The sequence below is a fragment of the Peromyscus maniculatus genome, chromosome 4 (assembly GCF_049852395.1).
Source record: "Peromyscus maniculatus bairdii isolate BWxNUB_F1_BW_parent chromosome 4, HU_Pman_BW_mat_3.1, whole genome shotgun sequence".
NCBI lineage: Eukaryota > Metazoa > Chordata > Mammalia > Rodentia > Cricetidae > Peromyscus > Peromyscus maniculatus.
Window position 1 is genome coordinate 78,328,532 of NC_134855.1, and position 27,510 is coordinate 78,356,041.

Here is a 27,510-nt window from a genome sequence, read left to right on the forward strand (position 1 = left end):
CCGGGAATATTCAGAATGGCATGTGTATAAGGCCATCCAACAGTCAAGACCTACCCAGAGGAGACTGCTGTAATAATGTATGATACATCCGGATAACAGGATAACATGAACCATATAACTACAATGAGGTGCTTTAGCCTGATACATGGAGGGGAAGTTCAAAAGGCAGAATGAGGAATTCCTCTCTTCACTGACAGGGAAATCTCTGAAATTTATTAGTAAAGAAATAATAAAAATAATCAAAATTGAGACTCCTTCAGGGAGGCATGTGGGGAGGCTGGGGTCAGAGCCAAAGGAGGTTTTCACTCTGTGCTCTTGAACACATCATAAATATTAAACCATATGGCTACATTTCTTTTTCAGAATAAAAAAATTCAAATTAATAAGGAAGCTGCACTGAAACTACACACACACACACAAACCTACACACACACACACACACACACACACACACACACGCTTCCTCTTTAATAGCACTCAGAACCTAAGAGTTGGTTCTCAAGCAATGGTCAGTGATAAGCTGGGCAGGGGGTGGAGGGTGAGAAAGGTCAGTATTTCTTGCCTCTGTTCTCTTTCAAATTTTGTACCATTGTATATGTACATGTATGTGTCCATTGTATATGTAGTCAATTTCAAAACAAATCAAGATGGCCACACAAGCCACTCAAGACAGTACACACCTGTGATCTCAGCACTTAGGAGAGGCTAGATGCAGGAGGATTGCTGTGGAATAATCCTTTTGTACACTGTGAAGATGTTTTGCTCTCATTTGTTTAATAAAGAGCCAACTGGCCGATAGCTAGGCAGAAAGAGGTTAGGTGGGAGAGCCAGACTGAGAGAACACTAAGAAGAAGGAGCAGAGTCACCAGCTAGATGCAGAGGAAGCAAGAGATGAATATGCCATGCTGAAAAAAGGTACTGCCATGTGGTAGAGCATAGATAAGAAATATGGGTTAATTTAAGTTGAAAGAGCTAGTTAGTAACAAGCCTAAGCTATCAGCCAAGCATTTATAAATAATAGTAAGTCTCTGTGTGGTTATTTGGGGAGCCAGTGGTCCAAACAAAAAACTCGGCCAACAGAGAATCATACGTTTGAGGCCAGTCAGAGCTACACAGCAAGATCCCATCTCAAATAATAATAATAATAATAATAATAATAATAATAATAACAACAACAGGGCCGGGCGGTGGTGGCGCACGCCTTTAATCCCAGCACTCGGGAGGCAGAGCCAGGCGGATCTCTGTGAGTTCGAGGCCAGCCTGGGCTACCAAGTGAGTTCCAGGAAAGGCGCAAAACTACAGAGAAACCCTGTCTCGAAAAACCAAAAAAAAAAAAAAAAAAACAACAACAATAGTAATAGGGGCTGCAAAATGGTTCAGCAGGTAAAGGCACCTTCTCCTAAGCCCAGGGACCTGAGCTGGATCCCCAGAACCCATATGTTGGTAGAGAACCAACTTCCTGTCCAATCTCTCACTGGCCATTTCCCTTTAATATCTATACATGCTCAAATGTCCTCTTTTTTGGACACCAGTCACACTAGACTCGAGTTCAGCCACATGGTCTGAGTTTGTTTTCACAGCCTCTGTAGAGGGTCGGTCTCCAACAGAATCATGTTCTGAAAACACTGGTGGTTAGGGTCTTAACATATGAATTTAGGGTACAAACAATTCAACCCATAAGAATGGCCAACATCTCATGTTACTCACCTCAAGATAACCCTCCACTGGGACTGGGGATGTAGTTTAGCTGGTAGAGTGCTTGCCCTAGCATACACAAAACCCCCTGTCCTATGCCCAGAACTATATAAAACTGGGCATGGTGACACATACATATAATCTCAGCACTCAGGGAGTAGAGACATGAGGATCAGGACTTCAGTCATCTTTGGCCACATAGAAGAATTTAAGGCCAGATTAGGCTACATGAGACCCTATTCCCACCCCACCCCAAGGGGTGAACCTTAGGGCTGGGGCGATAACTCTGAGATAAAATGCTTTGCAGTGTAAGTGTGAAGACCTGAGTTTAGACTCCTAGGACCCACTTAAAGTGGGGCACTGTAGTGGACTGTGATGTGTGGAGGGCATCTGAAATTTTCTCTTCACCTTGATAAGGCAGGAGGCAGAGACAGGAGAACCCCCAGGCTCACAGCACACATAACTAGGCTTGTCCATGTAGTGACTAAGACAACCTGCCGCAAACAAGGTGGAAGGAGAGAACAGACCCAAGGGTGTGCTTTAGACACACTGAAACACACTGAGACACACACACACACACACACACACACACACACACACACATTTTTAAAGCCTCTACTGGTATTCCAATGTCCTTTTCATATCACAAGTCCTACTTTCAACTTGTACTGGGAAAATTGAGGGGTGAATTTTCATTTCACACTTTTCTCAACTCTAGGCAGACTGGGACAGGCAGTCTGACTCCACAGAATGGGCCCAGGCCTCGGTTTCCCCCAGTCTCGCTGAAATGTGGGCCATGGCATCAGTCTCCACCCCACACTTGGACCTGCTGTACAGAAGATACCAGGCTGTGTCTGCTTAACAAAAGGGAACCCCGCCTCCACCAAACCACTCAGGGAAACTTCAGCCCCCATCCCAGACCCGAATGAGCGCCACACTGCAATTGTATGGCCTCCCTCTGAGGCCACACCGCTCATTAAGATGGCCTAGATTACCAGCATCAGGAAATCACCACTGAGCCCGCTCAGCAGTGAAAATGAGAGCATGGACCGGGCACCCACACACACACCTCCTGCCAGGCACAACCCCCACACCCCACACCCCACACCCCCACACCCCATCCACTTGTTTCTGCATGAGTGCTGAGTGACCCAGGGCAGGATGTTTCACACCCTGAGCCCTGTGCGCTCTTTGGCGAAACAGGGTCAGTAGCTGATTATTCCCACGGGCTGCTCTGGCGATGACAAGCAGCTGAGTGTGTTAAGACACGAGAACTCTGTGATTTCATCTTCTGGAGGCTAGAAGTTCCAAGTCAAAATGTTGAATGGCCAAGTCCAGGGAAAACTCCTCCATGTATCTCTAGATTTTAGTGGTTGCTGAAAATCCCAGGCATCTCTAGGCTTACATGAACATCATCCCAATTTCCCTTTTATGATCATCATTTCCCCAGACCGTGTGTGTGTGTGTGTGTGTGTGTGTGTGTGTGTGTGTGTGTGTGTGTGTATGTGTGTGTGTGTCCCCTAAGCATAGGGAAGAGGAACAGGACACACATGGGGACATGGCAATCAGTGAAGTGCTTGTTTTGCAAGTCTTAATATCTGAGTTCAATCCCTAGAATTCATGATTTTTTTTTATTTTTTATTTTTTTATTTTATTTTACAATACCATTCAGTTCTACATATCAGCCACGGGTTCCCCTATTCTCCCCACTCCCACCCCCTCCCCTTACCCCCAGCCCACCACCCAATCCCACCTCCTCCAGGGCAAATCCTCCCCCGAGGACTGCGATCAACCTGGTAGACTCAGTCCAGGCAGGTCCAGTCCCTTCCTCCCAGACTTGAGCCAAGCATCCCTGCATAAGCCCCAGGTTTCAAACAGCCAACTCATGCAATGAGCACAGGACTCGGTCCCACTGCCTAGTTGCCTCCCAAACAGATCAAGCCAATCAACTGTCTCACCTATTCAGAGGGCCTGATCCAGTTGGGGGCCCCTCAGCTTTTGGATCATAGTTCATGTGTTTCCATTCATTTGGCTATTTTTTTTTCAATAATTGAGTAAAACCGAAATTTATTATAAGCCACAGTCGTCCTAGGGACCTCCATGCTATATATATATATAGCCTCCATGGTTCTATGGGTTGTGAATCCATGATTTTTAACAACTAGAAAAGAAAACATCACATGACTTTCAATCACAGCACCAAGGAGGCAGAGACAAGAGGGTCCCCATTGCTTGATGGTCGGCCAGAGTAGTCTAATCAGTAAGCTCAAGGTCAATCAGAGACCTTGTCTCAAAAAACAAGGTGGAGGCTAGAGAGATGGCTCGTGGGTAAGTGTGTTTGCTGAACCAGCATGAGGACCCAGGTCCAAGCCCAGGACCCACATGAACAGCTGGATGGAGCCGTGTGCACACTGTAATTCCAACGCTATGGAGCTATGGAGGGTGGAGACGGGAAATGGCTGGCAAGCTGCTAGCCTATCTCTACATTTAGTAAGGACACCTAGTGTCCTCCTCTGGCCTCCAGGGGTGCACACACCACACATGCGCACATGCCAAAGGAGATAGGGCCTAGGATTGACATCTGCACATACATGTGTACCCGCTTGACCATACACACACAAAAACAAACAAAGTAAGATCATCTTAACTGATTATATCAATGAAGACCCCCTTCCTGCAAAATGTCATATTTATAGGTAGGAATATGAGACCTAGGGCTTTTTTGTTTGTTTGTTTTTTGTTTTTTTGTTTTTTGAGATGGGGTTTCTCTGTGTAGTTTTGGTGCCTGTCCTGGATCTTGCTCTGTGGACCAGGCTGGCTTCGAACTCACAGAAATCTACCTGGCTCTGCCTCGCAAGTGCTGGGATTAAAGGGGTGCACCACCACCACCCGACAGCTTGGATACATCTTTTGGGGAGACAAAATTCAAAATTCTTGAGTCTTGACTCCTAAGAGGATTACAGGCAGTGAGGACAATGCTGGGGTCACACAGGAAGCTCTCTCATCTTGCCACACACAGAACCAGTTTATGCTACCCAGAAGCCTCTCTCCTGACAAATCTGGCCACTGTGCTCCTCATAAAAAAAAGACCACATGCAAGAAACCAAAAGCTAACAAGCTGGCGTCCTCACAGCTGATGAGCTGTCACAAATTTCCAAACAAGCAACCAAACCAGAAGTTGGGACCAAGTCACTGATGTAACTACTTTATCAGTGAGTCTGACAAAAGCCTCTATGCACCCATGTGGGCCCCACAGGCCTCCTCCCTGGAGAAGCAGGTTCTGCCAAGGGTGACCCCCACGGGCTGCTGCAAAAGGAGAAGGGGTTTACTCAATGGGTATGGCGGGTATGGCTCTGGTTCTAGCATCCGGCTACTCGCCAGAACAAAAACTTCCAGAGATAAAGCCCTAGAAATGGCACAGGCTGTGGAGATAGACAACCCAGCAAGGCTAAGCCTGAGCAGTCTCACACTGTGGCTCCCTGGAGAGCTGGGAGAGCTTTGGCCATAGAAGTGATTAATAGATCGTGGGCGAGGCCGTCACTTCTCCCTCATGCTGCCAGTCATCAACCCCTCCCTATCACACCGATCAAAACTCCTGCTCACACTTGAGGATAGCTTTGACTGAGCTCCTGAAGCCAGAAGCGTCAGCAGAGTAGATTTTCTTCATGGATAATGCTTGAAAATGAGGAAGTTAAGTGGCCCGAGAGAACCTGGGACCCATTAACCAACTAGTCAGTCACAGCTTCCATTAAAAGAGAAAAATGGCTGGATATCTGAAAAGCATCCTTGGGCAGCTGTTCAAAGATTCTATTATGAGTTATCAAGGAGGTTCCCTGGGGTTCACACCAGCCTGAGCCAAGGGACAGGAAGGTAGGGCCAGCAGCATTAGGCTGGAGGTCCTCTTCACTTTCTGAACCTTCAGTATGAGGACCAGAACAACCAGCGCCAACACTAGAATCCTCCGTGTGAGGTGCAGGCGCCACCACCGCACATGCGCAAAAGCCACACAACTCAGCTGGGCTTCGGGAGCACTTGGGATGCACTCAGGTGAAGGGGTCAAAACCTGAGATCAACACACAACAAAGTGTAAGGAGCAGATCTGCCAGATGGAGGCAAACGGTGTGGATGTGGAGACTTTGGTGAGAAGTTTCAATGTAAATGGTGAGAAATAGGCTGGGCATGTGAACTGCGTTTGAGAAATTAAACCAGGAGGAAGTGGAATCAGCTAGGCCAAACTGATTTTCATAGCTTGGCCGTTTCCAGACTTGGATGCTGAGAACCAATAAAATAATGGGGGGAAAAAGAAACCCCCAAAGGTGGGTTTCTTACCCTGGGTCACCTATTTTATGAAACAAGACAATGAAAAATGTGCCCTCTAGTACTTCATCCCCACTGTATGAAAGAGACCACTGTTTTTGTTCTGTTTGTATGTGTGTGCGCGCGCGTGCGTGCGAGAGAGAGAGAGAGAGAGAGAGAGAGAGAGAGAGAGAGAGAGAGAGAGAGATGGACGCAATCACCCAGTGGCGAGCACCCACACAAGGGTCAATAAAGTCAACTGTAACAGTCACAAGAGTGGCAAGGCAATGACATACACAAGTGCTCAGACCTGTGTCACTGCCATCACTCTACACATCAACTAGGTCCCTGAAAAGTCAGAACCTTGGGGGCGGAGACAGGTGGGTCCCTGGGGCTCATGGGCCAACTCTGAGACTTGGTTGATAGGCAACTTAGGTACATTAGATATCCAGGGTGTCCAGGTCCCCAAAAAGTCGGAAACTTGGGGCGGAGACAGGTGGGTCCCTGGGGCTCATGGGCCAACTCTGAGACTTGGTTGAAAGACAACTTTGGTACATTAGATATCCAGGGTGTCCATTTCTCCACCTGTGAAATGGATATCATACTGTCCCTGTCCCCAAAGAATCTGTTAGATGGTTTAGGATTAGCTCCCACCTGACAGAGCCCAGGCAGGTGCTAAATGAAAGTGGGTCCCTGATTATCTCGGTCCCTTCACTCTTCCTGCACATTTTATCCACTCCTGTCTTCACAATGGCCTCCAGTTCCTCTGCATAGTGAGGGTCTCTGTCCCAGAAAACCCTCCCCTATACCTCAACCGCCCCAAACCTGAGAATTAGTCACCCCACATCCTCCCACCTCAAGATCCAGATCTGCCCTGGCAGGACAGTGGGTACATCTGGGCCCAGATGTGTGGTATACGAACACCCTGGCCCACGACGGCACTTTCACTCTCCAGCCAACAAGAGCAGAAAATGAAGAACACTCCAGCATGCCTTCCTAGACTTAAAGGATCAGGCTTTAATCTGAGCACGAGCTATGGCTACATTTTCATATTAAATCGTGATTTCTTGGGGCTAGAGAGATACCTCAATCAATAAAGTGCTCGCTGGGACATGAGCTCAATCTCCAGAACCCATGTTTTCAAAGAGCCAGATAAGGGAAGTCACACTTGGCATTCCAATGCTGGGGGAAGCAGAGACGGTGGATCCCTAGGGCTCGTGGGCCAGAAACCTAGCTGACGGGGCAAGTAGCAATTAGATGAGAGATGCTCTGTCCAAAACCAAAGCGGGGGATGCCCGAGAAATAGCACTTGAGGCTGACCTCTGACCTCCACACACATATACACATACAAATATGCATACATTGATACATACACACACACACACACACACACACACACACACGCATACACACACGCGCGCGCACACACACACATGTACACACCTACACACACATACAAACAGAACAAAAACAGTGGTCTCTTTCATACAGTGGGGATGAAGTACTAGAGGGCACATTTTTCATTGTCTTGTTTCATCACATGAAAGTAGGTGACCCAGGGTAAGAAACCCACCTTTGGGGGTTTCTTTTTTCCCCCCATTATTTTATTGGTTCTCAGCATCCAAGTCTAGAAACAGCCAAGCTATGAAAATCAGTTTGGCCTAGCTGATTCCACTTCCTCCTGGTTTAATTTCTCAAACCCAGTTCACATGCCCAGCCTATTCTCACCATTTACATTGAAACTTCTCACCAAGGTCTCCAGGTCCACACCAGTTTGCCTCCAGTTTGCTTCTGACAGCCTAAAGCTAAGCCCATGTCACACCCAGAGCCTCCAAAGAGGTCAGCCCTGGTCTCTCTGAAGAAAACGCCCATCAAGGCAGAGGCTTTGGCATGCAGACTCAGCTCATCTCTGCAGTGTTCATCACCAACCACAGAGCAGAGATGTGAGGTGGGAAAGCCAAGCCTTGCCCAAGTCCCAGCAAGTCACTGAGCTTCTGAGCTCCGGCCATCCACTAGGCCCGCCTGCGCTCAGCATAGTCCCTTCCTCCTAGTGACCTTGAGGGTGTGCGAGAAAATGAAGTGAGGAAAGCACTTTCCACAGGCCTGGGCCCTGGGACACCATCAGTGGCAAACAGGAGGGAACGCTGAATAAAAGGAGTATTCACGGGAGGGTGTGTCCTCTTCCTAGCTCTGCCTCTACTGCCCCCTCTATTTCCAGCAAAATGAGGAGACACAACATCCAAGATGTAGTGTGCACACTCAGGCCCACGCCTGGACTCAGCCCAGGACGGCTTGGAATTCCATCTTAGCACACACTGCACAGCACCTGAAATCCGTGTGCGGTCCAGGTCCGTTCTCTTGACAAACTCAGTCACTTAAGAAGGGGGAAGTGAAATTCCAACCACACCCACTGTGTTGCCTTACAAGTGAGGAGGGAACAATAAGACACTGTACAACACCAGCGACATTCCAAACAGGCCACTTTAAAGGTAGGTTAGCAGATGGGGTGAATAACTCATATCCAATGCTGAATTCTTCCTGGGACCAAGACTAGTAATATTTACATGAGTATATTCTCATTCTCTCTCTCTCTCTCTCTCTCTCTCTCTCTCTCTCTCTCTCTCTCTCTCTCTCTCTCTCTCTCTCACACACACACACACACACACACACACACACACACACACACACATTTATGCAACCTAAACTCTCAGGCTTTACAAGTGGACAATAACTAGAAATCAAATCGCACAGGCTTTAAGCTACTGCCCTTAAGGTCTGGGTTTCCTCCCTGAACACTTCCGACACCCCATCAGTTTATGATTTCCACTTTGCTCCATCTCCCTCTCATTACTGATCTGATCACATCTATTTTTGGTTGTCTTCACCACGTTGTATCTATCTTCACAGTACCACTTCCATGTGACATGGAGATTTGTTTTGCAAAGCCAATCTTTTACCCTGTTTTCTTTCCTCATATACATCGGGCTTCTAAATCCACTGACTGTCCTTTCAATGGTGGATGGTGTCCTACGCACACACAGCTCAAGCCTAAGAGATTTTCGTTTACTTCCATCCTGCTCCATCCTCCAGCTCTCACATGAAATTTAAACAGGAAACAGAGTCACCAGTGTGGCTCCTTAAAAAATACTTTTTTCTTTTCTTTTCCCAAGGCTCTGAGTCTCCCTGGTCTCTGCAAAGCCTCTTTCATGTATAGTGGCCAAAAAGGACCCCAAAACTCAAGAGCCTTTCAGAAGCAGCTGATGAGCCTTTAAAAGCCAGCACAGATCAACATGGGGAAGACAGGTGTCCTCACCATGGCCCCACAGGGTGGGCATGCCATTCTCCATCCAAAATTCAGGATGGAAAAGGGACCTTAGGTGAAGACAAAAACATGAAGAAGAGCTGTGACCAAGAGCTGCAGAAGTACACTGCATGGTGACTTCTCAGAACTCACTCAGAATTTCAAACCTGCTCCTCAGAATAGGTCTAGTTGTGAGATAGAATGTCCTCTAGGGCCCCCCAACAAACTCAATCCTATGCTTCAAAATGCAGGAGAGTAATTTCTACCCAATGGTAAAGAGCTATGTCTCAGTGGGTAGCCCTGGTGACCTGGAACTCACTCTGTAGACTAGGCTGAACTCAGAGACCCCCAGATCTCTGTCTCAAGGGTGCCGAGATGAAAGGCATACACCACCTTGCCTGGCTGACAAATACATTTTTCAAAGTTCATTAAGAGCCAGGTAGCATGCCTACAGTCCCTGCTCCTAAGAGGCTGAGGCACTGAGGCAGGGAAATATGAGGTCAAGGACAGTCTGGACTATTGGCAATACCCTGTCTCTAGTATGAGGAACTGAGTTCAAATACTCAGAGCCCATATGAAAAACCCATGGGAACTCCCCAACAGGCCAGGTTATTGTTAAGGCTATTGGCTGCTCTCCACAAACTGACGGCAAGGCCCTACTGCTGAAGACGACACCACATAACTCACTGAACATGGAGAGGTCGAGTTGGTGCCTCCGCAGAGTCTTCGCCCCAACCGACTAGTGTTCGCGTACTGGAAGGTGGTCTGCACTCCACCAGAGGAGAAAGTAAACACAACCCAGCTCCAAAGAGCTCCAAACCCTTCAGTCTGCAGTGGTGACCTGCCCGAGAGAGATGCTGGCCCAAAGTCGCGTCTCGGTATCTGAGTGTGTCTCTTGGGCTTTGTCTTTACTCTCTTGTTTGTCTGTTCTGTCCTATTCTTGATTGCTTCTATTTTCTTACTTCTTTATCATGACTTTGGATGCCTGCTTGTTTTCTAAAGTGAGAAGGAAAGGGTACGGATTTGGGTGGATGGGGAAGTGGAGAAGATCTCAGATGAGTTGGGATGGGGAACCATAATCAAAATATATTGTATGAAGGAAAATCTATTTTCAGTTTTGAAAATCTTTTAAAATGGTGATGCGCACCTATAACCCAGCACAGGGAAGCAGAAACAGGCAGATCCCTGAAGTTCACTGGCCAGTTGGCCTAGCTGAATCAAGAGTTCCAGGTGCAGGGAGAGAGACCCTGTCTCACAAAAAGGTGGAGAGTGACTGAGGAAGATACCCTAGGCCAACCCTGTGGCCCCCGCATAAAGGGCATGGACGTTATTTGCAGACAAACATGTACAGACACACACAACACAGAGAGGACTCAAACCCATCTGGGGACAGCTGTGACCTCCAGGGCAGGAGAGGACAAAGTGAAATGAGGTAAGTTTCTGACACTATCATAATACATTATTAAAAAGGAAATATAAATTTAAATGGAAGATATCAACATTTGATAAATCTGTGTGACATTATATGTTATTGGCTACATATTAGTTACATACCATTATATATGTAGTGTTTATACATTTTATTATATATAGTATTTTATATAGTAATTATTATACACTAGAATTTAAAGTAAGTTGAAAATATATGTTTAAAGAACTTATTTTTATAATTTTTAATGGTTTAATAACCCATTTAAGTCTCAAGAAGAAGTATAAATAAACTATAATATAGTATGATATGTTTAACATATATTAACTTGCTAGAGGTGGCTTTTTAAAAGCCAGTGATTAATTCTAGGTTGGAAGCTGCACATAGAATTATGGCTTCTAGAAAAGAAGGCTTACTAGCCATGTCTTGAAGGATGAACAGGAAGCTCTCCAGAGAGACTGTGCAAACAACCACAGCCTGAGTTACAGAGACAGAGAGCAAACACACGCCCTAAGGCTGCATTTAGCTGTGCAAAGGGCACAGACTGGTCGGCAGCATCTCTTCCCAGTCAAGCTGGTCAGCATCTCTTTTGAAAACCTAGGTAGAAACAAAAGACCCCTAGGCACTGTCTTCATTTTATGCACCCACCCACCCACACAACAGCAAGTCTGGGTGCTGGAGACCTATCTGCAAATGTTCAGAGAGGAGGCCAGGCTACTGAGACACTTCCTCAAAAAGTGTCTTTCCCCCTTCCCCCACCCTGTGCACGGGCGACACTTTCCCAGTAATCCAATGAGGGAAGGACTCAAGGTGTATGTGACCACTGCCAGTGAAACTCTGGAGTTAACAGGGGAGGTTGAGTAAATACATGTAGAAGGAGAACATTCAAAATAATAAGAAGTACAACAGAGTCATGTGCCATGTGAAGATCTGTCAGTCCACAGTGGCCCACATACACCACAGTGGCTCCATAAAATTATATTGTCTGGTGACGTCAGAGCCATCTTGGCATGTGCAGACACGGTTTATAAATGCTATTCACAGAATAAGAAAAATTACCTAACAACATGCTCTTCAAAATATATCCCTGTGGTTGAATATTGCCTTCAAAAACTCTAAGTACTTAAACACACACACACACACTTTCTTTCTGCCCTTGTACCAGGCCCCAAGCTGTCCTTGTCATCTCGCTCACTGACCCCCCCTTGGGCAGCTGCTGGGGTCAGGCTCCCAGGTCAAGCTTAATGAGCCTTCTCATCTCAGTAGCAGGGAGGACGGGTCCCCAAGGCTTCCAGAGCCAACAATTCTGCAGAGTCAAGGAGCAGCTGCAGGAGGAAAGAGCCCAGGGAAGCACCTAGATGGACCAGTGAGTTCAACGGCCCACTCCCAACTGTGGCCATTTTATCACCCACCCATCATTCCTTAGACCTCAACATCACTGTTGCCAAAAACTTAAAAAAATATTAAATATTTGTATTTTCTAAATAACTCCAACCTTCTACACACTAGCTAATTTAACATCTAAAGATCCTTCAACACTTCCATCCTGTTCATGGTTTCTCATGTCTTTTTATGTGGGATGAAGAGACATTTGTTGGTTAATGAACCTGTTGCCATTAGCAGTGTGGCTTGTTTAATCTATCTTAGTGCTCAATGTCATGTAAAAAATGAACTGATACCATCAAGTCCCCTAGAACGGATTTTATCTCCCTAACTTTGCGTTCTATTTCTCTCTTACTTTTTACTTAATCTCCTATCAGAACAGATGGGTGTTAATTTTTTCTATATAAGTGTTAGCAACATTTTGTTTGACATTTAGTCTTATAGCTGATATATATATATATATATATACATATATATACATCAAATACATATGTATAGATACAGATACACACATAGATACCATCTTTTACTTCCCTCCAACATTGTACTTATTGCTGTGCTTCCTTCCTGGATTCATTTGTGTAGTTTCACCAGTAATTTTTTTTTCCCTTTAAACTAGACGAGAATAAACTTCTGAGTGTTTAATATTTTTTTAATAATGATATTTAAGGCAGGCAGTGGTGGTGCATGCCTTTAATCCCAGCACTTGGGAGGCAGAGCCAGGAGAATCTCTGTGAGTTTTGAGGCCACCCTGATCTACAGAGTGAGATCCAGGACTGGCACCAAAACTACACAGAGAAACCCTGTCTTGAAAAACCAAAATGATGATGATGATGATGATGATGATGATGATGATGATATTTAAATAGAACTGTTTGGGGGTTTCTGTTAGTAAGTCCCTCCCATTCAGTCAGTAATCCGTGTAAACCTCCTTTCTGTGGAATTAAGACTCACAGCAGTTTTCATTGACCTGTTATAACTTTTTACATGTGGGGCATGCTAGTCTCATAATGCATGTGTCTAATTTATCACCTGATTTGAAATTGCTCTGATCTATTTCTTTCAGAAAGGCCTCTTTTTCTTTTTAAGCCAAGGATATCTCTTGTAATGACCCTTTGAAGATCAATATGATTGTTCCAAAATCAAGAGGAGAAAAATAATTAGTCACCAAAGGGCACAGTTGGCTTGGGCAGGTAAATTTCATTCCCCGTGGTTTCATCTGGCTCTCTCCCCGATTCATTATCTTCAAAGTTACAGTCACCTCTTCACACTGCGCCCTCCACTGCTTCTTCTAGATGACTTCCTGGAAACTCGGCTGTGTGGCTGACAAGATGCCAAGCACTAACGAGGTACTGGAGAGTACCAGTAAAAGATGCAGACATCAAAGAATCCAAGAGACCCCACCTGCCCCATGGAACCTACCTCTGTTCAGGATTTGTTGCTGAGTCACATATAATATCAAGGATGCTGATATTGTCCCATCTGTTCTGAATGTTGTTTACAATTTGGGGTGCAGAGAGGATGGTGTGTGTGTGTGTGTGTGTGTGTGTGTGTGTGTGTGTGTGCGCGCGCGCGTGCGTGCGTGCGCGCGCGCGCGCTGGTGAACCCATGTGTGCATATACAGAGGCCAAAGCAAGATGCCAGATGTCTTCCTCTATCATTTTCCACCTATTCTCTTGAGACAGCGTCTCCCACTGAACTAGAGCTCACCATTTCAGGTAGGTTGGACAGCCAGCAAGCACTTGAGATCTGTTTGTTTCTACCGCCCCAACTCCCCGCCCCAACAAACAATGCTGGAACCATGGGCATACGCAACCACAACCTGATTTCTCTGTAGATGCTTGGAATTTGAACTCAGGTCTATGTGAGAGCAAGCATTCTTACCCAACAAGCCATCTCTCTAGCCTCTATGCACCAAAGTTTTATTATCTCTTCGATTGCTCTGATATGCTTTAAAAAATAAATTAACTTCATTATGTTTTCAACATCCATTAGCTTTTCTTGCAGGATCTTTATCATTGTTTTGGGTAACAAAATACTTTTAGGAATGCTAAATCTTTAGGGCTACATCATTGCTGCGTTGCCTAGGTTCCACTTTAACATTTCCAAACTGTTCACAGTTTCCCTTTAACATTTACCAGACTGGTTCCATCTTTCACTGATAAAGACTATTCCTATGCATAAGTCATTCTTTCCACGTTTATCTCTCTGATGGTCGTTAGTAACTTTTCTAGTATTCCTTCCCTGGGCTAAGGTTAGCAGAGCTCAGTGGCTAGTATCATGTTTTTTAATCACGCTTACAAGGATGTTTTTATAAATCTGCTTCTGAAACACTGTATTCATTTCTGTTCTGCTTTTTCTTAGCACCAACCATTTTTTATGGCCTCGGCGCTAATGAAATGAATACTCTACATTGTTAATCACTCTTCCATTTTCCCACAAACTCTTTTCATTTTATTTTTATAATGAAAAACAAGTTAAATTTAGAACTTTCCAAACCAAATGAGAGGCTTCGACCAACCATGGAACTCACAAGTGTGACTAGGGTTCACTTTTCAGCCATTTCCAATTAGTTAAGGAGAACAGTGCTCTGATTCAAGGCGAAGTCTGATGGAAGGCACTCCAGTGGCATCGTCAAAGACACACACTCCTGATCCCCCAGCTAACCTCACTGGACCCTGCAATAAGGAGCAGGGAGCGATTTCTAATGCTGTAAAATTAAACACCCTTTATAATTTTCATGTCTTCATGCCAACACATACACAAGTACCCCGCTGCCACCTGGAAACTGGCACCTTGGGTTTACAAGTCTTCTAAATCAAGCTATTCATAAATTCTACTTGCCTCCAGCTCCAGAATAAGCTCAGTGGCCCCCGCTCCCTCTTTGTGGCCACTGTCCAGGACAGACAGCCTGGTCCGCACAGTGCACTGTTTGTCAGAAATCAGTTGGACTCAGGCACCAGAGAATTCACCCAATTTATCACTGTCTCTTGATGGCACAATGACTCACTAAAATTAAGAGTCTGCTTCTCATTCTCAGTTCCCTGGACCATGGGAGGGACAGTTTAAAGCCCTGAGGTCCTCTCTGATCTGTCCGTGACAATTAATGCTTTATAAACTAGAAGCGACAGTAAGTTACAAAGCACCACTTCCCACAAGTCCTCCTCGGCTTGGGGGATGAAGACAGGGACAGGAGTTCTTAGCATCTTTCTGCAGCTCTACATTAAAATTACCTGATACAGTAAAAAAACATCAACCATCAACTCAGAAACAAATTGCTCTCCTGTAGGGGCCCCATACACACGGATGTTCAGAGTAGGAAAGAAATTCTTTTGAAAACTTAAACTTCTCTTGTTATTTGTAACATTATCATCAGGACTCTGTTTTTGCCTAGGAAAACTGTTTTTAGGTGTTTTAAGCAGTGGTTGTTTATCTGCGGTACTGACCACTGTTTAAAGTGCATCTGACAGAAAAGAAATTCCTGGGGCTGGTGAGATAGCTCGGTATGTAAAGAAATTTGACACCAAGCCTGCCAACCTGAATTCTGACTCCAGACCCCCAGATGGTGGAGGAAGAGAATCAATTCCTGCCAAGCTGTGTGTGTGTGTGTGTGTGTGTGTGTGTGTGTGTGTGTGTGTGTGTGTGTGTATATATATATATATATATATAGAGAGAGAGAGAGAGAGAGAGAACTTTTTGAAAGAAAATTCCTTTTGGTTGGTATTCTAACCGAATTATTTCCACAAAAGAGAAAGAAAATTCTTTCCATCATTTACATATTCAATGCCACAGCATCTTGTTTATGTTGCTCTTGTTCCTCTGAATAAATCAAGCCTCTGCAGATGACGCCCCCAATGCCCCCAACTGTAGTTCTCCACACAGGAGAAAGGCAGACCATCCGTTTCAACCTTCCAAAACACAGACCATGCCCTGGAACTGAATCAGCTTGGGACTTCCTCCCATGCTAACAGTCCTCTAGCAGGTAATGTGCTCCAACATGATGGGGTGAGTGCTCACAACACTGTCTACTCATGGAGCTCTCTGGCAGAAGGTCGGCAGTGCACGTACATCTTCCAACAACCGTGGGAAGAGAAAGCACCACAGCCTGGGGTTAAGAGGACAGGGTAGAGCTGTGCAGATCTGCACACCAATTCTAAAACCATTTTTCCTGGTTAAAAGCTTGGACAGTGACCCTACTTTTTTTTTTAATTACTTTTCTTTATTGAGTTTATAATTACATTATTTTGCTATTCCTTTTTCTCTCTCCAAACCCTCCCACAGACCCCTCCTTGCTCTCTTTCAAATTCATGGCCTCCTTTTTCATTGATTACTGTTATATACATGTATGTATACGTATATACATATGTATTGCTCAGTACATAAATACAATCTGATTGGTCTGTATAATGTTACTTGTACATATGTTTTCAGGGCTCTCCACTTGGTATTGGATAATAACCAGTTGGTGTCTCTTCTCAAGGGAAGACTATCTGTCTCCTGCTCAGCACTGGTTGCTTGTAGTTCTTTGTGTACAGCTGAGGCCTCATGGGGTTTCCCAATCCACTATGGCATGTCTATTGTTGTTGTCCTTGTTCAGTTCATGTTTAGAAGGTCATGTTAGTGAGACTTTATGGATGTAACTTCTGACATTCCTAGGAGACAAAGTCTCTAAGCAAACTCCCTGATCTTCTGGCTCTTTGAATCTTTCTGCAATGTTGGCAATGTTCCCTGAGCCTCAGGTGCAGGAGTTGTTTGTAGATGTATCCATTAGGACTGGCCTCCACAACTCTGCATTTTGATTGGTTATAGTTTTCTTTAATGGTCTCCATCTGTTTTAAAGAGAAGTTTTCTCAATCGGTGTTGAGAACTACACTTATCTGTGGGTAGAAGGACAAATATTTAGAATGTAGTTAGGGATTATGCTAACGACTTTGTTTAATAAAGTACAGGCTGTAGGTTCTTCTCCACGATCCATGACTTCACTAGCCCTGTGTAATTGACCAGGTTTCCAAAATCAAGCATGATATCCCCCTTGTTGTGTGGGTCTTGAATCCAATCAGAAAGCTGTTGGTTCCTGCCAAGGTCTGTGTGCCACTACCGTAGCCTTGGGGGATCATGCCATGCTCGTCACTGCTGTGGTTCATAGGCATCATAGTTGGGTAGGTGTGTTGGTTGCTCTCTTCCTTTGGAAGTATGCACAGAACCTTGGGGTATCAGCACAGTCAGTCCTCAGGGAGGAAGCTTTCACTTTTTATTTGGCTCATCTATAGGATGGCAGAACACACCAACACACCACCTACCTGGATAAATGTCATTACTAAAAAAAAGTTGGTGAAGCTGCTTTGAAAAGAGTGAGTAGATAGAGAAGAGCTGGAATAAAGGCAGCTAAGAACACATTGGACTTTGTAACAACTTAGACAGAATGGACATAGGGCATGAGAGGTAGGGTGTGATTTACTGATCACTGACCAGGCCTGGATGACCGTGGCTATGAACATCTGTATGTCACCACTTTCATCAAGTTCCGAACTGCCCAGGCTGAACGTACCTACTGTTTAAAACATCTTTCAGAAGATAACACCAAAATATGGCACTGAAATCAAACATGTGAACACAAAAACACAGGGGAATGGGGCCAAACGGGCAACAGTGAAGTGAGTATCACTGACAGAAAAGTGAGTGCAACTCCCTATTTTCTCGGTAGGTAGAAACCAAGCATTAAGAAACTTAAAGGAAAAAGATGTTCCCAAAGAGCCGAAGCCACATCACCATGGACCTTGAAGACAAGGGTAGGACTGCCTTCGACGAGCCAAGCAACAGAAGCATGGCTGACAGAAACTGCTGGAAACTCCTGAATATCAAAGATGGGGCCAATGAGAGCAGGCAGCCTGTCCACGTGGCTCACAGCAGAATTCATGAAACACAATATAAGAAAGCAAGGAAAGATAAGCTACAGCCAGAGGCAGGCATACACTACATTCTGCCTGTGTGTGCATGTGCATTTACCCACGAATCCATGAATCTTCAGATCGCCCAGAGTAGCTACTTAGCAGTAGGGAAAGGAATGTGAAGGGAAGATCTGAATGTTTTACTGTCATACTTCTGTATTGTCTGAATTCTGAGCACAGGTATTCTGGTGGTGTTTTTAATTGGACATAACAACAAAATATATATATACAGCCTGGCATCCCACCTGACACAGCAGACCTTCAGTGAGTAGAGCTGCCTACTCTTCTCAGCACCACAGAAGAAACAAGAAACATGACACAAATGTTTATCCGAGTCCCAGGCCTTGAGGGATTTACCATGGAGTAAGGTTAGGGGTTAGTCGGCACAGATAATACATAAGGAAGGTATATACAGTGTGCCCTCAGTATCCACCTGTAGATTCAAGCAACTCCGGATCAAAAGCATGTGGAAATGGGCGAGGTCAATGATGGCTCAGTGGGGAAGACTACTAACTCTGAAAGCACGAGCATGTGCTTAGTTCACACACTAAGTACGCACCCAAAAAGTCAGGCATGGCTGCACGTGTTGATAACCCCAAGATTTGTGGTTCAAAGGGGGGAACGTTGCGAGTACACTGACCAGCCATTCTAGCCAAACTGCCAGCACTTGGCTCAGTAAGAGACGCTGTCTCAAGGCACTAAGACAGAGAGTGACAGAGAAAAATACAATAATACAATGGCCTGCCCTGGCCTCTCTCCATGCACCCACACCCACTTATATGTATCATACATGGGTACAAAACACCACACACACACACACACACACACACACACTTAACTGGGAAAATGCATCTCTTCTGAATACATACAGACTTCCTGTCATTATTTCTTTATTGATTTAATATAATAATCACTCATACAGTATCTTAAGTATTGAAAGTAATACAGAGGTCAATTAAAGTATAGAGGATATGCATAAGTTGTATGCAAATACTATGTCATTTTATATAAAGGGTGTGAGCATCCATGGTGTCTAAGGAGGATTCTAGAACCAGTCCCCAAGGACACCAAGTGATGAAGGTATACACACACACACACACACACACACACACACACACACACACACACACACACATTTTTGACCAAAGAAGACTAGTGTCTGATAGCCCCATGAATTACTCAGATCTCAGAAAGGCAACGCTTTAGAAGTCTTAAAACACCAACACACGTATTACCTAGGAAGCTAAGGGAGTAAGCTAGTATGTGTGCTGTCATCTGAGGACCCCATTAACAATGTCCAATGGTCCTGAATCCATGCTCGCCACAGTATTGTGACTTCTGAGCAGCACTGTTCCCATCCATGTCCAAGCTCCAAGCACTCCACTCACACTAAGAAACGTCTCAGAGGCACCAGTGGCAGAAAGAGTGGCGGCCATTCGTGCCCCAGATCATAAACAATCAGCAAACTCATATTCATCCATACATCCTTTCATTCCTTGTGGGCAAATAGCAAGTTCTGTACGGTTTTGCACTCCTGAGCACAACACAGTGTCTGTGTGTGCAGGGCTGATATCACACTGTTGGGCATATGAATGAGGCTTAAGAAGAATGTTCTGGTTACTCAAAGACAGAAAGGAAAAGGAGAGCCAAAAGCTTCGGGGAAACCAGAGCTCCTCAGTCGAGAAGGCTTTCAAAGACTGAAACAAATGTGTCTGGATGCAAGCCCCACATCCCCCTTTGGGAACCTGCTTCCTTCATCCTGCAAGTTCAAGCATCAAAGAAGGCAGGAGCCAAACAGTTTTATGGCTCATCTGAAGAGAAGAGAAAGGAAAAAACTGAAGGAAGTCTGGGGACCAAACAAAGAAGGACAGCTGCAAGGCAAGGCGTCTTAAAGGCACGCCGATGTTAAACAGCAACAAAGACCGGAACTGTAAAAGGACTTCAGGGTACGGTGGAAACTTCAAGAAACCACCTTGCTGTGAGCATAGTTCATTTCCTCACAACCTGCAGAACTGTCCCAAGTTGTACAGGCTTTGGTTACCCAGAGAGAGAAAGGGGGCTGAGGAGGGCAATCACAGCTCTGCGGATTAAGGGTTAACTCTCTACTTCCAGGGTAAAGATTTCAACACCTGATTCTCAAGGCAAAAATCCAGGCAGCATGTTCCCCTTCAGCCCGCAGGCTCTGAGCACAGGAACATCCCAAGATTAACACTCAGGGAGCCAGGTGGCTTTTGGCGTCAACTACCACCCCTTGAGGACCAGCTTTATTGGCATATGTCTCTCCCCAGCGATCCAAAGCTGCAGTCAAAAATTCCAAATGTTTTTACTACAGCACGAAGGCAAAGTGAGAGGGAAGGGTCGGCACCCAGGGCATTTCTAGTTAAGGGTATTTTTACATCTTTGAACTTGTGTGCATCCCGATGCCTCAAGACCGGTCTATGAAGTAGAAGGGACTCCAATGGACACCTTTAGGGTGGGCAGCAACAATGCTCATGATGAACAGCAAGAAGGCTGGCACCCAACTACACAAGAGGTTTTCAAGTTGGTAGTAACCAGAGAGATGACCAATTGTCACCATACATGAGACAGTTCTACACAACAAACAACTATTCACTCTAAAATGTCACTGGCTCTAAGGCTAAGAAACCCTAGACTAGACTAACCTCATTCCTGGAAGCAGCTCCGGGAGCCCTCACAGTCCTAATTCAGATAAGCGTTTGTTATCCCTCCTGAATGAAGAGTCACAGGAACTCAAGAGTCGACTCATTCTGCTGAGCAATACTGAACAACTTAGCAAATGATATGACCAGCAAATGTTACCCTTTCAAAGTAGCTGGCCACCCTCCCAGCGAAAAGAATAGAGAATTCTCCTTAGCAGTCAAGAGGGTAGATTCTTCACAGCCATTCCAAAGCAAGAAAGGTGCAGTCCTTAAAACACCTCACTGGTTGCTGAGTAGAAAAGAGAGAAAGAAAGGAAAGAAAACTCAATAGCCAAAAACAGATTTGTCCCTGGAAGTATCCCATAACTAATGCAGCTCCAACACTCTAAGATGTGTCATAGCTCATCTTTTCATTTTTACAAAATGATAAACATAAATACAGGGCCCAATGAACGAGCACCCTGGGCTATGTATCACTCAAGTCAGCAATGGTGCCTTGGCTTAGAGCATCCTCCTGTCATGATTCTCACCCATGTGTCTGGGAGAGGTGAGGTTACTATGACAAACCTACATCTTGACACAAAGATTTGGATCTACTGGAAGTATTCACCATGAATGTTGGTGAGTCCTTTAGAGACAGATGGTGCCACTGTGGAGTAAGTTCACAGCATTATCCATAAAATGAACAGATCTGAGGAAGTGGAGAGTGTTGATGGGCAAACCCTGTGGTGGTTGTGTTCAATCACCAAAGTCCCGGGCAGAACAAACACAGTAGCCCGGGTCATGAAGCTGGGAAGGGTTCTGGGAAAAGCTTGGGTTAGAATTCAGGATCCAGCCCACACGGTGCCCTGGAGAATCATCAATCCCTTGGGAGCCATAGACTGGCATGCTGCTACTTGCTACCTGAGCACCTTGGAAAAAGTCAAGTTGTTTTCAGTGGCAAGATGAACATTTCATACACTGGACTTGGGCCACGAATCCTGAGTCCTTTCATCTCCTGCAAATGGGCAAGTCTTTTAAACAATAACACATCCCATAATTTCCCAAACCGGAAAGTCTCCCAACTGCTTCAGAACTATCAGACTTGGAATGATAACCACTCAGTTGCAGGGCCCTTACTTAGCACGGATGAAGCCCCTGTTTTATTCCCAGCACCACATAAACATGGTGAGGTGGCCCATGCCTGTAACCCCAGTACTTAAAAGATAGATCAAATGTTCAAGAGGATCCAATGGTCAAGGTTGTCCTCATCTGCATAGAGGCCAGCCTGGGCTACATAAGACCCCTTATCAATAAATCAAAACAAGAACAACAACAAAAAAAAAAAAAAAAAAAGCACAGTGTTGGCAACACAAGCCCACTACCAACTTATTCTGGAAACTTTGGTTTCTGATAGTGTTTAAGGCCAAGGATTGACCAACCTCCTATCTACTAGCCAAATTCCCATCCCCTTCCTCCCTAACAGATGTTAAAATACACATGTAGGAGGCTATCAAGGAAAACAAAACAACAGCTCCCACTCCAGGAGGGAAGCCCAGTGACAACCTTTCAAAGATGAAAAGCAACAAGGTGTGTTTATTTGTCCACTCTCATCTACCCAGCCGAACAGGGCGAGGCTAAGTGCAGCTACTCAGCTAGTTAAAACATAAACAAAACCCCCCCTCAGGCCATGGAGCAGAGCCTTCCAGGAGAAGAGGTTAATAGGCACACTGCTTCAAGGAGAGGAAATCGAACCTCTTCTCTGACCAGAGGAGAAGGGGGTGGGGGTGGGGGAGGTCTTAGCAAAAGCCAGGCAGTAATGAAAGGAGACCAATCACCTACCCACTCATCTTCACATCCACCTTTTGAAATACCTAAAAGCTCACACACTTAAACCCACCATGTGCATCACCCAGGTACCAGAAAATGTGACATCAGACGAAGTGATGTAGGGCTGAAGCATTCTGAGCCTCTCCAGCAGGATACATTAAAAAACAGTAACAGCCACAATGTTTCACCTCCTTAAGGCAAACAATAAGACAAAGGAAGAGAACACAAACACCAAGGTGCCTCAAAAAGTTCCGGAACAACAAAGTCCTTGGAGTTGTTCTTGGAATTGCAGTGGCCTTCCAGCCTCTTAAAGACCCAAGACTTGGACTTAACACTGAACTCAGGCTCCAGGTTTCCTCTATAGACAGGAAAAAATATAGGAGGTGAAAATCCAAAGTCCTGCTTCTATAACCTCTCTGTTATCAACTTTGCAGAAAAGGTTTTGGGTGTAAGAATGTGAGACAAAGGTACCTGGTCCAACTGGGAACAAACCAGCCCTATTTCCCACAACAACTGGTTGGAAATGCAGTTCATGCTTAAAAGTTGATGCTTAGTGTGACAAGAAAACGCTTCAACCCACCTAAAGGCTCCAGAGCCGTCAAGGTAATCCAAAGCCACAGACAACTTCTGCCAAGGAACGTTGGACTGTCCCTAACCCCACCCCAACTACAGCTCACTGTAACTATTTCACTGATTTGAGCTCTGTGTTATACAGTCACAGGCATATGAACTAACCATTGCTGACAGGGAGAAATACAGAGATAATTTTTTGTGAACTCAAGACTCAATCCATGCAGCCCACTACCACAGGGAGATGTGATAATGAGTGACCACTGGTCATTAGCAGTGAACACACACAAGAGCCAGCTTGGGTGTTACCAGGGGACACGCCATTGCTATGTGAATTAAATGTGTGAATCCAGGCAGATCTTCATGTCTGAGATGCCCTGGAACTGAGCCTGCTCTAACAGCCTCCAAATAACTTGCACCTGCTTATAGCTGCCTAATTCATTTCCCCCTCCCTCCCTCCTTCTCTACTCCCCCTCCCCCATACTTCAAGACAAACAGAACACAGGGCCTCAGACCTGGTTAAAAAACCACAGTCACCACAGGAGTCTAGCCCTTCACTGGAAGCTGAGCAAACCAAGACATTTAAATGGAGTCTCAGAGAAGTGGGGATGATGTCTTCGGCAGTGGGTGGCAGGGGAGGGGCTTGTCAGTGGTTTGGGAAGATGCTCCGGACCCGCGACTTCTAGGAAGGGAGGGTTCCCTGGCATTTGCAAGGGGTAGTCAGAATGGTCTTGACTTCCTGCGACAAACACTTCTAGAAGCATCTGGGGAAATCCAATATAAATTAGACGCGTGGATGACACAAACACAGAGCAAGAAATCTTCAGTAAAGAAAGTTCCCTGAGCATCAGCTGCCCAGAAATAAACACCAGGGGTTAAGGATGGGCAGAGCTGAGGAGGGACGGCTGACAGCTGTGGCCGGCGGGCAGCGGCAGAGGGGAAGAGTTCCAAGCTGGAATTCGGAGCGTGCCCACATCAGCAGAAAAGTTACTGGAAACAGTACTCTGCCTGGGAGGGACCCTGCGGGTCTCAGGATGCATGCGCTCTGAGATGCAGGGACCAACGGCCGTTAGAGGAAGCCCCGGGTCCTCTGTTCCCAGCTGCCAGCAGGTTAAGGCATCTGCGACGGACGACAGAAGTAAAAGATACGCTCTCAGGATGAGCGAGTGAGTCCCATGGCCAGTCCCACGGGATCTCACTATTCCCAAACCAGACACAGTCCCAGGAAGTAAAGAAAGGAAGCTGGGATACAGATGCAGGGGCAGCGTCGATGGGAAACTGAGGCAGGAGAGTGCCCGTTAAAAGGCTGAGGGAGTCAGGGAAGACCCGAAATCAGGGTAGCGTGCTCTCCTTCCCCCTCCTCCGTTCCCAGCACACTTGAGCTGCACTCGAGCTACGCCCAATCCGGGCGGCCGCCCGGGCTCCAGGGAGCGGGCGCCGCACAAAGCTCCGCCCGCGCACACACGACAACAGCACCCGGCGCGCCGGCCCACACAATAGCACGGCGCGCGCCCCGCCGCGGCCCCTCGCGGGGTCCCGGCCAGCCAGGCGCCCGGGTCCGCCCTCCGCGCACACCCACGCCCGCAGCCGAGGCCCGCGCGCGGAGCACGGACGACCACGACCCGTCCCCGCGCCCCGGGCTCGGTGAAGCGCGTCGCGAGCCCCCCACTCACCCGCGGTGCTGCTCAGCAGCAGGCACAGCGGCCACAGCAGCCACATGGCGCGGCCGCCGCTCCGCTGCCCAGCGACGTCGCTGCCCCGCGGCCTCGGTCAGACCCCGCCCCTCGGCGCCGGCCACGCCCTCCCGCCGGCCCGGCCACGCCCCCCGCCCTCCCAGGCCAGTGGGCTCAGCCAAGTTCTGCAAGCTCCCTGCTGACAGTCGCCGCCTGCTTTCTGCTCTAGAGTCCAGGTTGCGAGGGTCCGGTAGATCCAGTTCTTGATGCCTGAGGGGTCAGACTGCGAAGACCTCTTAACTGCCCCTGCTTTGCGCCCGGGCCGGTTTTCCTATCCTACATCCAAAGGGATGCGAAAGTCATCATCTTCCCACAGCCCAGGGGGATTCTTAACTGCAAAAGAAGTGCTTTCAAGGAGAGAAAGTTCTAAGAGCCGGTTCTTGGGAGAAAACACATGGGGGTGGGGGGGGGGTGCGGGGGGAGGGTGAAATACGACCATTGCTTCTCAAACTCGAAGATATGTCAGGTCGACTTGGGAACCCTGTTAAAAAGCTCACTCCAACTCAAATAGGTCTGCATTTCTACAAGCCCAGTGATTATGAGTATGGTTCCTGGAGCTGTCGGAGGAGCAGAGAAGAAATCTCATCCTGAGATCTAAGAACACTGAGACCATTCCATGAGCTTCGGAGAGTTTTAAGGCTCTTAAAACTTTACAGTTTCTATTGTTTGGGGATTATACACCTTTTCTTTTCTTTTCTTTTTTCTTTTTCTTTTTTTTTTTTTTTTTTTTTTTTTTTTTTTTTTTTTTTTTTTAAGGAAAGCATATTATAGGGCCAGAACAGTGACTCGGCAGTTAAGAGCCGCTCCCCGCAGAGGACCTGAGTTGTGTTCCCAGCACCCACCTGGCAGCCTCTAACTCCAGCTGCAAATGATCCAGTACCTTCTTCTGAGGTCTGGGGACACACACACACACATACACACACGGCATTCACTCACAGCCACACTCAGAGATACACATAAATAAAAGTAATGAAAATAAATCTCTTTAAGGAGAAAAAAAAACATTGTGAAGAGGACTTGGATAATGATACTGAGGACTGTAAACAGTCTCCCCTAGGGCTGCTTGTTTGCCTCCGAACTTAAGAACTTGGGAAGACAATGGCCCCACCCTAGTGCTCACCGTGTTCGTTTCAACTTTAAAAAAGAGTGGGCAGCTGCTGTTGTTACAAACCTCCCCGGGACAAAGTCGTGTTGCAAAGAATAGGACAGGCCTCCAGGCTAGAGCTGGTGAGGACCTAAGGCCCTCAGCTGAACAACCCGCAAAGTCCTGCACGCTACCAGCGGCAACTTAGAAACTGATCTTCCCTGGGTCAGCCTTTGAATGAAACCCCAGCCCCAGTGGAAGCCATGACAGCCTCTCTGGAGACCCTAAGTCCATGTGCCCATCTAAGCTGCCTCCAGGTTACTAACCAGAAGACTGTGCGTGTTCATTGGCTTATTGTTTCAACCACAAGCCATTTATTACAAAGCAACAGGTAGCTAATGCATAGCTGTGCAGCGAATACTGACTCAGAACAGCTAGCATGGCTGAATCTCACTTAACAATCCCCAGAAAGCAGCAATATGTCACTAGGAGTGTCTGCTTCAGGTCACATGGTCCTTGCACTCTCATGGTCACATTTAACTTTCATGACAATCTCTGAGACACAGTCTTGTCTCTGTGACACAAATGAGGAATCTGAGGCTCAAAAACATTTTTTTTTTCCCCTGGCTCAAAAGAATACAGTATTGAGCCCAGCTTTGGTGGCACATGCTTTTAATCTGGAGCACTAGGGAGGCAGAAGCAGGGGGATCTCTGTGAGTTGGAGGGCAGCCTGGTGTTGGTTACGGGGTGCTGCTCCTCGTGGCTGGCTGCATCCCACGGCAGAGGAGAATGCTGATTGGAAGAATCACAGCCATGGAGCCATGGTTACCTTTTTAGAGCTTTATTGGGAAATGGGGGGGCGGGACAGAAAGAGAAGAAAGGGGAGAGATAGGACAGACAGGAGCGGAAAGGAAAGAGGGAGGGACTCACAGAGGGCCCACCCGCTTTTTAGGCTAGGACTCGTTGAAGGCTAATGACGTTATTAAGGACCAAATCCTTACACCTGGTCTACTGAGTTCCAGGACAGGCTCCAAAGCTACATGGAGAAACCCTGTCTCAAAAAACCAAAAAAAGAAAAGAAAAATTCAGTATTGAAGCCATGTCTTACTGATTCCCATATTGATATATCAAAACAAGTTACTTACCATAGTAAACAATCCCAATTCATAAAACACAGAATTTATCTGCAGCTTCAAAAATGATGTGGCCACTGGATTTGAGCTACAATAATGGAAATGGCCAACAACAAAAGTTGATTCAGTATTTAATAATTCTATTCTCAAGGAGAGTTTTCTGAGTGATTCCAGTGGTTGCAGCTCACACTCACCAAAAATGTTGAGCATGAGAGTTTTCCCTGCTGGAATTTAAGAAGGCCAGGCTTTTAATCCCAGCACTCGGGAGGCAGAGGCAGGTGGATCTCTGTGAGTTCGAGGCCAGCCTGGTCTACAGATCGAGTTCTAGGACAGCCAGGGCTACACAGAGAAACCCTGTCTCGAAAATTATTTAAAAAATTTTGAAAAGTCATTCTTGAGCTACCGTGTGTGTGTGTGTGTGTGTGTGTGTGTGTGTGTGTGTGTGTATGTTTAAATTGTCAGGCTAATA

General features: G+C 46.2%; 1 protein-coding gene across 4 annotated transcripts in view; it reads right to left on the reverse strand.

Annotated features, from left to right (window-relative positions):
• Ldlrad3 (low density lipoprotein receptor class A domain containing 3) overlaps nucleotides 1-24,886 on the reverse strand; it is a 242,004-nt gene extending 217,118 nt beyond the window's left edge. For all 4 annotated transcript variants that reach the window (XM_076570143.1, XM_076570142.1, XM_076570141.1 and 1 more), the window contains exon 1: nucleotides 24,765-24,886. In XM_076570143.1, the coding sequence (XP_076426258.1) occupies nucleotides 24,765-24,810 (46 nt within the window). In that variant the 5' untranslated portion in view covers nucleotides 24,811-24,886. The remainder of the gene's footprint in view (nucleotides 1-24,764) is intronic.
• Nucleotides 24,887-27,510: the final 2,624 nt, after the last annotated feature.